General features: G+C 41.1%; 1 protein-coding gene across 2 annotated transcripts; it reads left to right on the top strand.

Moving 5' to 3' along the window:
• The first annotated feature begins 3,043 nt into the window (after positions 1 to 3,043).
• Positions 3,044 to 10,987, top strand: LOC123043012 (polycomb group protein EMF2B). Of its 2 annotated transcripts, none has more exons than XM_044465338.1 (21): positions 3,044 to 3,234; positions 3,690 to 3,841; positions 3,973 to 4,028; positions 4,246 to 4,363; positions 4,548 to 4,704; positions 4,785 to 4,835; positions 4,996 to 5,132; positions 5,553 to 5,612; positions 5,768 to 5,892; positions 6,900 to 6,964; positions 7,535 to 7,587; positions 7,859 to 7,912; positions 8,000 to 8,059; positions 8,191 to 8,237; positions 8,318 to 8,463; positions 9,076 to 9,205; positions 9,334 to 9,382; positions 10,019 to 10,102; positions 10,257 to 10,336; positions 10,425 to 10,514; positions 10,629 to 10,987. In XM_044465338.1, exons 2-21 carry the CDS (start codon positions 3,716 to 3,718, stop codon positions 10,741 to 10,743), a joined length of 1,803 nt encoding a protein of 600 aa, XP_044321273.1. In that variant the 5' UTR covers positions 3,044 to 3,234; positions 3,690 to 3,715; the 3' UTR covers positions 10,744 to 10,987. The 2 variants fall into 2 exon arrangements, with proteins under 2 accessions (XP_044321273.1, XP_044321274.1); XM_044465339.1 differs by having other exon boundaries at positions 3,090 to 3,235; positions 3,686 to 3,841.
• The last annotated feature ends 1,048 nt before the right edge of the window (positions 10,988 to 12,035 follow it).

Below are 12,035 nucleotides of genomic sequence, written 5' to 3' on the forward strand. Positions count from 1 at the left end.
AAGCGTTAGAACAACGCAGTTGATGTAGTCGTATGTCTTCATGGCCCGACCGATCAAGCACTGAAACTACGGCACCTCCGAGTTCTAGCACACGTTCAACTCGATGACGTCCCTCGAACTCCGATCCAGCCGAGTGTCGAGGGAGAGTTCCATCAGCACGACGGCGTGGTGACGATCTTGATGTTCTACCGTCGCAGGGCTTCGCCTAAGCACCGCTACAATATTATCGAGGAGGACTATGGTGGAGGGGGGCACCGCACACGGCTAAGAGATCGAGAGATCAATTGTTATCTCTAGAGGTGCCCCCCTGCCCCCGTATATAAAGGAGCAAGGGGGGAGGGGGCGGCCGGCCAGGGAGGAGGCGCGCCATGGGGAGTCCTGCTCCCGGTGGGAGTAGGACTCCCTCCTTTCCTTGTTGGACTTGGAGAAGGGGGGAAAGAGGAGGGAGAGAGATGAAGGAAAGGGGGGCGCCGCCCCCCTCTCCTTGTCCTATTCGGACTAGAGGGGAGGGGCGCGCGGCCCAGCCCTGGCCGCCTGTCCTCTTCTCCACTAAGGCCCACTATGGTACTCCGGTAAAATCCCGATTTCACCCGGAACACTTCCGATATCCAAATATAGGCTTCCAATATATCAATCTTCATGTTTCGACCATTTCGAGACTCCTCGTTATGTCCCCGAACTCATTCGGGACTCTGAACTACCTTCGGTATATCAAAACACATAAACTCATAATATAACCATCATCTAACTTTAAGCGTGCGGACCCTACGGGTTCGAGAACAATGTAGACATGACCGAAACATGTTTCCGGTCAATAACCAATAGCAAAACCCGGATGCTCATATTGGCTCCCACATATTCTACGAAGATCTTTATCGGTCAAACCGCATAACAACATACGTTGTTCCCTTTGTCATCGGTATGTTACTTGCCCGAGATTCGATCATCGGTATCTCAATACCTAGTTCAATCTCGTTACCGGCAAGTCTCTTTACTCGTTATGCAATGCATCATCTCGTAACTAACTCATTAGTCACATTGCTTGCAAGGCTTATAGTGATGTGCATTACCGAGAGGGCCCAAAGATACCTCTCCGACAATCGGAGTGACAAATCCTAATCTTGAAATACGCCAACCCAACAAGTACCTTCGGAGACACCTGTAGAGCACCTTTATAATCACCCAGTTACGTTGTGATGTTTGGTAGCACATAAAGTGTTCCTCCGGTAAACGGGAGTTGCATAATCTCATAGTCACAGGAACATGTATAAGTCATGAAGAAAGCAGTAGCAACATACTAAACGATCAAGTGCTAAGCTAACGGAATGGGTCAAGTCAACCACATCATTCTCCTAATGATGTGATCCCGTTAATCAAATGACAACTCTTTATCCATGGCTAGGAAACATAAATATCTTTGATTAATGAGCTAGTCAAGTAGAGGCATACTAGTGGCACTCAGTTTGTCTATGTATTCACACATGTATCATGTTTCCAGTTAATACAATTCTAGCATGAATAATAAACATTTATCATGAAATAAGGAAATAAATAATAACTTTATTATTGCCTCTAGGGCATATTTCCTTCACTTTTCCCCCCATACCCGATTGCTGCGACCAGATGACGGACCCCCGGAGCCAGATGCCACTACCGACGACGGCTACTACTACATCGACGGTGTCTGCTATTACATCCAGGACGCTGACGGCTAGGAGTAGTTAGGAGGATCCCAGACAGGAGGCCTGCGCCTCTTCGATCTGTATCCTTGTTTGTGCTAGCCATCTTATGGCACCCTGTTCAATTTATGTCTGTACCGAGATGTATTTGCTTCCGCTAACACTTGTGCTCTGGAGCTTTTATATTCGAGCCCTCGAGGCCCCTGGCTTGTAATACGAAGCTTGATTTATCTCTATTTGTGTTTAGAGTTGTGTTGTGATATCTTCCCGTGAGTCCCTGATCGGATCATACATGTTTGCGTGTATGATTAGTGTACGGTCAAATCAGGGGCGTCACAAGATGCTCACAGCGATCATGCGAAGCAGCACAGCGGGCTCGGGGGAGACCTGGTGACGGCGAATCGACGCCGACGGACGGCAGAGCCCAAGGAGGAAGACGATGGCGATGGCGGCATTCCAGGGCGTCCAGCGCCGTGCGTCTCGACGAGGAGGCGTAGCCCATAGTGGTGGAGCGCGTGGACACGAGGCGAGGCGAGAGGGAGGTTGTGGCCGCGTCAGCGTGCGGCGGCGGTCTCCGGTGCGTTCGGGCGTCGCGGGAGAGAGCGAGAGAGAGGAGGGGGGAGGCGCAGGAGAGAGGGAGTGAGGCCAGGGGAGAGCTGGGCGCTTCTGGCGAGGCCAGGTCGAAGAGGGGAGAGGGCAGGCAGGCAGCTGCCGTGGGGCGCATGCGAGCGGCGTGCGGCGACCACGCGCCCTGTCCCTCTGGCACGAGGAGGGGGACGACTAGCTCGGGCCAGTCGGCTGGGCTAGGTGGGCTGGGCCGCTGGGCGATAGGTAAGTCTTCTCTCTCTCTCTCCCTTTCTAATACTTACATGTATGTGGTGAAAGTCAGACCTCGTAAGAACCAATCATAAAACTGGTAAGCAGATACAGAGGTGATGCATATTTTTCCATAAATGATGGTCACACCAACTTACTTATATGGCATAGACATTTGAAAAAAGAAGCTCCGGTGGTGACTGGTGACGCACTTAATAACACGGAACATTTAGTATTGACTAAAAGCTACTCCCTCCGTCCCACAACGTAAGATGTTTTTGCAGGCCATTTTAGCTTGTAGAAACGTCTTATATTATGGGACGGAGCGAGTAGCTCTGAAAACGGCATTATACTGAATACCAAACATTGACAGAAAAAAAAGTGAGTGGATTAGGTTCTTGCTCTCACCATTGACGGAGGTCATGAGCAAAAAAAAAAGATAGATTATTTCCGTCCGCGAGGGCTACGTGGTGGGCTTGGGCCTTCTTCCTCTTTATTTATCTGGACCTAATTAAAGAAGAAAATATCCTCCTCCTCATCATCATCATACGTGTACTACCTGGGCCGGGGCCCCTACCTCCCAGCCGGCCCTAGATGGCGAGCTAGATACACCTCAAAAAAAAAAAAGGATGGCGAGCTAGATCCGGCAGTCCTCCGCCGCCGACGCCTCAATCCCGAACTCCCCTGCGGCGGCGACATTCATCGCGCGCGCGGGGCATCCTTATTCGGCCGGTGATAGGTATGTATGTATGTATGTATGTATGCTTGCTTCTTCATCCAACCCGACCCAACCCAACCCAACCCCAGTGATAGTGATAGTGATACGATTCTCCCTCCGCCTATTTCCTTTCCTGGTTAGGTTAGGTTAGATTGGATTAGATCTACACTAGTAGTTACTTAGCTAGTTAGCTGTATGATTGTATGTATGTATGTATGTATGTATCAAGGATATAAATATAAATAATTCCAAGAAAAGAAAACAAGAATTAATGGTTGAATGGTCAGGAATTCATTCATTCATTCAGCAAAATGTCTTGCTCTTTTCACGCTGTTTATCACTGTTATGCGGCATCTGGGAGTAAATTCTAAATTGTTTCTTTGTTAGACACGACCATCTATCTATCTATCTATCTATGGCAATAATAAATGTATCTAAATTCCTCTTTTGTTTGACATATGTAATACAATATGCAGGGCAGGGCAGGGCAAGACCAGACCACATGTGCCGTCAACCATCGACACTTCACTTGTCTCCAGATGAGCAGCTTGCTGCTGAAGAAACCTTCAAGTTGTACTGCAAGCCAGTTGAGCTCTGCAATGTTATCCAAAAACGAGCCCTTGATAATGTATGCAATCCTTGTTTCACACTCACACTCTCTGTGCTGTGCTGTGTGTAATCATTTCATTTCATTTCATTTGCTTTGATTTCACACAACAACAACAACAACAATACATGATGCCTGGCTTTCTTTTGCAGCCCGCTTTTCTGCAAAGATGCCTTCATTACATGATACAGGCAAGACACAAAAAGAGGTAGTACAAACTTCAGCTCTCATTCAGATCCCATATTTATGTCTTTCTTTCCTGACCCCCTTTTAACTGAATCTTCCATATTTATGACATAGTTCTAGATACATCCCTTTTTATTCATTTTGATGACAAGTATTTTCGGACCGAGGGAGTAGACAGCAGAGACTTCACTCTTTTTATATCTAGTTTCCTGAACCAGTGTTTGTGCTTGTGGATGTAGGATTCAACTAACTGCATCCCTCTCTCGAGGTACAAATACTGAATGGCCAGACCAGAATATCTTCCCCCTTTATCTTCTGCTAGCCACACCTACTAGTGATAACATCCCACTAGAAGGGGTAAGTAAGTCTACCTTTTTCAGTTCTAGTCACTATTTTATTTTGTACTCCCTCTGTAAACTAATATAAGAGCGTTTTAGATCACTATTTTAGTGATCTAAATGCTCTTATATTAGTTTACGAAGGGAGTACCAAATTAACCATCTCTTCTTATCTCATTAAACAATGCCATCATGTTTTGCAGCATTCTCCGATATATCGATTCAGTCATGCCTGTTTGCTTACGTCATTCAGTGAATTGGATAGTAAAGAACACTCCAAAGCCACATTCATAATTCCAGATGTCAAGAATATAGCAACCTCCCGAGCTTGCAACCTCAGCATTATCCTTATCAGATGTGGTATGATGTGCATCATATGTGATCGTGTATAGTTTACGTTTCCTCACTACGTACCGTCACTTTTTTTGGTTTCATTTCAGAAGGGCAGGTTGGAGAAAATAACTGCTCTGTGGAAGCATCTGCTCTCCGAAGTAAGTTTGTATCACATTACCATATCTAGCCAGTATAGCTCAACACATGTGCCTTTTGAAAATAAGCGTAAAGAACAACATTGAATATCAGAAACAAGCTATGATTTGAGGGTTATTAAGTGCAGCTACTTGCTGTCATCTATGTGATGCATTTTGACAGAGCTTGAAGGGAAATGTTTCTGGGGTAAAATACCAATTAATTTACTTGGTTCGTCGTTGGAAAATTGCGTGCCTTTAAATTTGGGACATACTGTGGAGTTGGCTTCTACAGTTACTATGAGCCCAAGCTTCTTAGAGGTACTTCAGCTCAACTTTTCCATATTATTAAGCTTCAGTTCTCTTAATGTTTATATATACTGCAACTTTTCTAGTATTTAAACATTGGGTGGATGAATCACAATCCTTTGCAGCACCTGAAGTTTCAGACTGAATAAATTAAGTTAGGCACCCGTACTTTGAAAATTTACCCTATGTAGTATATATATACCTTTAGTTTCCAAATCATGTTAATTAGCAAATCACGTTCCAAAAGTGCAGGTGGCGAATTGTGAAAACCAGTAGTGCAGTCTGCATCTTTGTAACAGAACATGCTATATGATCATCAACCTTATTTATTTTAAAAATTTAAAAATGAAGAGGGTTTTTGGGGCGTAGTGGCTGTTAATTGCTTCCGCTGTATGTTGACCTACTTGCTTTTTCCTTTTGTTACACATCCAGCCAAAATTTCTGGAGCAGGACAGTTGCTTGACATTTTGCTCCCATAAGGTTGATGCTACGGTAAGGGTAACTCTGTTCCTTTATTTATTGATCTAATTATTATGATTTCCATATTTAAGGGGGGTAAGTATTCTATAGGTTGGCAACGGGTTATTATATTGTACCGTCTGTCAGTTACTTCCGCAGCTTGTTTAAGATTGTTGTTATTGTTTCAGGGTTCATATCAACTCCAAGTTGGCATATCCGTTCAAGAGGCTGGTGCAAGAGACATGTCTGAATCTCCCTATAATAGTTACTCATACAGTGATGTCCCACCTTCATCATTACCTCATATTATAAGGTAACACTAGCACATACTCCCTCCGTCCGGAAATACTTGTCATCAAAATGATGAATAAAAGGGGATGTATCTAGATGTATTTTAGTTCTAGATACATCCTTTTTTGTTCATTTTAATGACAAGTATTTTCGGACGGAGGGAGTAGTATATAGTTCAATTGTTTGGTGTTGGTTTAGAATGCATGGAGTCAGTCTTCTAAATTTGGCTGCTAGTATAGACAATATTTGGGTTTGTCGTGCTGAGATGATATTTTTAGATTTTACCATCAAAATTCAAAAGTAATTTCAGATAATTAAGTTTGGTGTTTTTCTCCTGAAATATAATTGATGAAAGTAATTAGATAAATTACTTGTTAGTTTTGGAAAAAAAAATGTGCAAAATGCATAATCACTATCTAAGAAGTACTCTTTGGCAGAGCCTCGATTGTTCAAAAGAGAGACCCCAGCTTACTTATGCCTCCATCTCATGTAATTTAAGAATTTAAATAACTGATAACATAAAATATATTAATGGTTGTCTCAATTGTTCCAAGTGACATTGTTCATGTCTTAAAGAAGTACTCCAGGATTAGTGGCAAATGGGACCAGGGAAAACTGACATGTCATTAGAGACAGCCCGTTCACACATAGGTGTATGAACTATTCTCCACAAAAAGGTAGCAGTTGACCTTGGTTAGCAAGCTGGCACTGTAGGACTGATGCCTTGGGTCTTGTTGGCAAGGAACATTGCGGGCTTTGTCCACCTCGAAAAGCAAATACTGCCTCCTGGGAGCAATTAATCTAGGGTCACCTCTCTTAGCAATGATGTAAAAATACTCAAATCTCTAAATCAGAAGGGGTACGGGAATAATCTGGCAAGCTCAGCCTAGCCTTTTGTGGTCAGGCTGAAGTTAGCCTCTCCCAACCAAATGATGTTTTGTCAGATCTTATTATGACACTTTGCTCTAACTTTCAGCTTTGCATTTTGGTGTAACCAAGTGAATAAATGGATATGTATATTTTCTGCAGGTTAAGAGCTGGTAATGTGCTTTTCAACTTCAAGTACTACAACAATACTATGCAAAAGACCGAAGGTTCTCTCTTACACAAACATTTGGGCTCATGCAGTTTTCAGTTCTATTGGCATTTGCTTGCATCATATATTGACATTTTCAGTTCTACATTTTTTTTCTCCTTCTACCTGATATGCGGAACGTAATAATAATATAATATCAGTATATCTGCAACTAAACTAGTAAAATATCTTCTGATATGACCTTTCGATGGTGCACATGTTATTGAAATGTAAGCTCCTGATGTTTTATGGTGGTAATATTATTACTTTGTCCAATTAGTCATGGTGAGATATGTATTATACAAATATTAGTGTGTCAACACAAAAGGAAGTACCTGGTGGAGAATTTTATATTGTTCATGATTTTGCATATGAACCTAGGACATGTTGCTGAGTGAGTGCACATGGCTACTCCTGTGTTTATTATACAGTGAACTTTTGTTTTGAATGCTTGTCATGGCAAAAATCTGGTGTTTAGATGCTTTGCAATTAACTATGTTCAGTTTTGTATCACTGAGTGACATTTGTTGGTCAAGCCATATATTTTCTGTTTGGTTTGTGATTCTTAATATTGATCCCTTCTTACCAGTCACTGAAGATTTTGCTTGCGCCTTTTGCTTGGTAAAGTGTGGAAGCTACAAGGTAATGTTTGAAGCAAACTTCCATTCGCTTTATATTTATTCAAATGTTGCTTGTTGCTGCTAAGGGCCGGTGAGTCATGTCACCTGCTACATTTAGGGTAAAACAAAATCTTGTTAATTTCACGCTGCACCGTTGATGTCTTCTTGTTCTTAGTGAGGAAACTTAGATTGTGTTCTCTTTCTGCTTGACCTTCCTTGTTTTTTATGGGAACAATGTTGTGCGCACTTTCCCAAGGCACATCTCTAATGTTGTGATTCTGGTGATACTATAGGGCCTGGGGTGTCACTTGAATTCGACGCACGACCTATTCCACTTTGAGTTTTGGGTTGGTAAACTTCTGGAATTTCCATTGTATATCTTATTTGATCGATGTCATAGTTTGATTGTTGGTTTGCTCTTTACATTCATGCAGATATCTGAAGAATGCCAGGCTGTTAATGTTAGTCTGAAGGCTGATGCCTGGAAAATGGAGGTAAAACAGTGATACTGAACTTGCAGAATTACCTGATAATAAATGAGCTGAGTGTTCTGCATTGCATATGGTTTTACATTGAAGCATTCTGTTATTAGTGCCTCGAACTAATAATCCCAGTTATTTCCCAGCTTGTGGGCAAGGGAGTTGATCCAAGACATCAAACATTTTCCTACTGGTACGCTCTTTCTCAATCAATTTTCATGATGGATCAGCTCATATTATTTCTGTTTGATTTTACTAACTGTGTTGCATCAGCTCAAGGCTTAAGATGCGTCGTCGAAGGTTGGTAGCCACAGCTGAGAATATAAGCCCCGTACATCCACATATCATGGATTCAGGTTCGCCCGAAGATGCCCAGGCACTGGCAGGGTCTAAAGACGAGTTTGTTCAGAGGGAAGATGGTACATTCTCATCTTATCTTTTTCTTTTTCTTTTTTGGGAGTCATCTTATGGTATCTTACTGTGGCGTAAACTTCATTCAAATGGTAACACCATAATGCGGTGTTTCAAATTGTACAGTGATGTTTCTGATTGTGTCTTCGCGTACTATATATCTTTATTATATAATACAGTGTTTCAAATTTCCATTCCTGATGAAACCAACCAAAAAAATTCTTCCTAGACTGATCCCACAGGTGGACAAAACCAGTCAAATTTTCAGTGAAACTGGAATTAAGAATGAGCCAGTTGTTTGTTTGCACATGGAATCTCATCTCTAAGAAATTCTGCATGCTGTTTTGAATATACTCCCTCCGTTCTAAATTACTTGTCTTGGATTTGTCTAGATACGGACGTATCTAGACTCATTTTAGTGCTAGATACATCCGTATCTAGACAAATCTAAGACAAGTAATTCGGAACGGAGGGAGTAGCATTTAGACCCTTGCCATAGGTAGAGATTATTGCAACTGTTCTTTTGTTATACCTGAATGAATGCTACAAACCACATAAGTTGTTTCCTAAGAAACAGATCATGCCTGCAAATGCTGATTTCTGATGTCTAAAATTTGCAGATAATAATTCAGTAGCACTCGATTCTGCCGAGCATGATCACTCATTAAATGGTAGCAACCTTACACCACTGACAGTACTAGAGTTTGGGAAGACAAGGAAACTATCTGCGGAGCGAAGTGATCCCAGAAAGTAGCCCTTCTGTTTACATACTTCGCTGATATCATGCTAAGCATTGTATATATAGCTGTTTGTTTGTCCAGACATTTACAATAGAAAAATGTTAAACCAACTGTTTTTATGTGTATATTATGTGGCAGCCGACAACTTCTGCAGAAACGTCAGTTCTTCCATTCTCACAGGGCACAGGTGTGTGAGTGGGAAATAAATTTTGTTCATCCTTATGTCATGTATGGAACTAACAAGAGCACCGGCCCAAGACCGGGCATCCAAAAAACAGAATGTGAATATAAAAATATCTGAATTTGAATTTGATGCTGATTTCTAGTAGATGAGAGGTCTAAAATTCTAGGCTTTGACCTGCGACTCGTTGGAGCTTGGTGAGAAGTAATACTCTTGTCTTCACTGTCAGCTTCTCTTGAGTTAAAACATGATGATCTGGTGTTTCTATATAAATACCAGACTATGCCAATTTTGCTAGCATGATGTCTGAATTATTTGTGTTCAGTTACAACTAGCAGGTGGCAAATCAAATACAGTTTTCTGCCAGCCAATTTGATGCCAAGGCTTCACTGTAAGAAAGGCTGTTTTGTTTGCATGCATAAAAAAAAAATCTGCCTGTTGCCAGCTTTCTTGTTCTATAATTTTCTTGCTCATCATTTACGCCCCTACTAAAGCTTTGTTTTATTGGATTTTTGATATTACTTAGGTTTTATGCCTGCATTTCATTTGATATCTGGTCTAGCGTGACATCTGAATTTCATTTACTCTTGTTTCTATAATATAATGTGCCTGCATTTGACATGTATAGCTTGATTGTTGTAGCCAATGGCAGTGGAACAAGTTTTGTCAGATCATGACAGCGAGGATGAAGTTGACGATGACATTGCCGACTTGGAAGATAGACGGGTCAGCAGATATTTGTCTCTCATTAATTATATATATATAGATGTGGATGTTGCCTAGAGCTGACCTCATCAAGCCAAGCCAAGCCAAGACAGACAATTGGCACAGATATTCTCTATTTTAAGTTATTATTACTGTTTTTTTTCCTTGGTTGCAGATGCTTGCTGATTTTCTTGATGTCACGAAAGATGAGAAGCTTATTATGCATATGTGGAATTCATTTATTCGGAAACAAAGGTATGCATGCAAAGTCAAGTGTTTTACTTTTACATGCCTCGTCTGTTGCTGAAAGTGTATGTAAATCACTCAACACACACATTCACAGGGTGCTAGCTGATGGGCATATACCTTGGGCCTGTGAGGGCTTCTCCCGGCTTCATGGACCGCAGCTTGTACAAAACCCTCCTCTGCTCTGGTGAGTCCCTCCCCGCCTGCCCACCGCCAATGCTCGGTAGCGTGTTTAATTATTTGACTGATTTGCTTGCTTGGTCTGAATGAATGAAATGAAATGAAATGAAACAACACTCAGGTGCTGGCGTTTCGTCATGATTAAGCTGTGGAACCACAGCCTGCTGGATGCGCGCGCCATGAACACATGCAACACCATTCTTGAGGGATACCAACCCAAGAAGAAGATGTTTTAATTCCAAGGGGGGTTGGTTGCTTACTTTTAAACCTTTCCATATTCCAAGGGGAGCTTCATTGAGGGCTATTCTCATTTACTGAAAATGTTGATGTTTTGCCGACCTCCGCCGGATAATTTCCTACCAAGTCGTTTCCCCTCGGATAGATTTTTGAGATTTTTTTAAAAGTCACTTCTCGATGCCTGTGGATGTTCAGACTTTGCCGTTGTCGTTCCCCTTTTAAATTAGAAATTGTCCAAACAAATTGGTAATCAAGTCAAGTCACAAAGTTGCTACCCCCTCCCATTTGTTAGCTTTCCCCGACATATAAAGGGCGCTTTTATTGACTCAATATGTAGCATCAAATATTTACAAAATGAGAAAAAAAAAGTAAGTAAAAAATCGATATATCAGCACACTGTGCCTATGCCTATATAAAAAATGTTCATTGAACTAAAAAATTGTTTCAAAAATTGTTCACTGAATTCAAAAAATGTTCAGCATATTCAAAAATTATCATCAAGTTAGAAAAATCTTCATCCATTTAGAAAAAATGTTTCATCCAATTTGAAGAAATGTTATTGAATTCGAATTTTGTTTATCAAATTTAGAAAAATGTTCATTGAATTCAAAAAATGTTCATAAATATTAAAACAATTTCATCAAAATTCAAAGCTATTCATTTTAACATTGTGTATAATTTTGAATCCGTGAGTTTTTTTAAAAATGAGTTTTCAAAATCCCGGACTTTTTTAAAGAAGAAAAAACAGAACAAAAAAGGACAAAAATAAGAACATTGGTCATGCAAAGAAATTGGTAATCAAGTCACAAATTTGTGTTAGCCTTCCCCGACATATAAATGGCGTTTATTGACTCAAGATGTAGCATCAAACATATTAAATAAGCAACACCGGGAGTGAGGTGTTTTGCCTCCCAGGATCATCTGCACCTGCGCTGGATAAGAAAATCGAAATAAATACTAGAAAATTTCAAAAAAAATCTTTTTTTTGGCATGGTCGATAATTTGGCGTGGGATGTCCGCTCCAAATTTCAAATCATTTGGACATCTGAGTAGCTCTCGGCAAAAAAGACAAATTTAGGGTCTTTTAAATAGTGTATTGTTCATATACTGTTCTGACCCAATTTGTCTTTTTTGCTTAGAGTTACTCAAATGTCCAAATGCTCTGAAATTTGGAGCGCACCTCGCGCACCAAATTATCTACCTTGCACAAAGAATTTGGATTTCTTTTTATTTTTTTATGAATTGTTTCTTGACCGGGTGCAGATGAGCTCGGGCTTAGAATTGGATATTC

Source organism: Triticum aestivum, chromosome 2B, assembly GCF_018294505.1.
Source record: "Triticum aestivum cultivar Chinese Spring chromosome 2B, IWGSC CS RefSeq v2.1, whole genome shotgun sequence".
NCBI lineage: Eukaryota > Viridiplantae > Streptophyta > Magnoliopsida > Poales > Poaceae > Triticum > Triticum aestivum.

Bases quoted from the DNA above. Each gene is read 5' to 3' on its own strand.
- LOC123043012 (XM_044465338.1), top strand. From the start codon at position 3,716: ATGTGCCGTCAACCATCGACACTTCACTTGTCTCCAGATGAGCAGCTT. The intron at 8,238-8,317 runs GTACGCTCTTTC...GTGTTGCATCAG, and splicing joins CATCAAACATTTTCCTACTG to CTCAAGGCTTAAGATGCGTC. The intron at 9,383-10,018 runs GTGTGTGAGTGG...TGATTGTTGTAG, and splicing joins TCCATTCTCACAGGGCACAG to CCAATGGCAGTGGAACAAGT.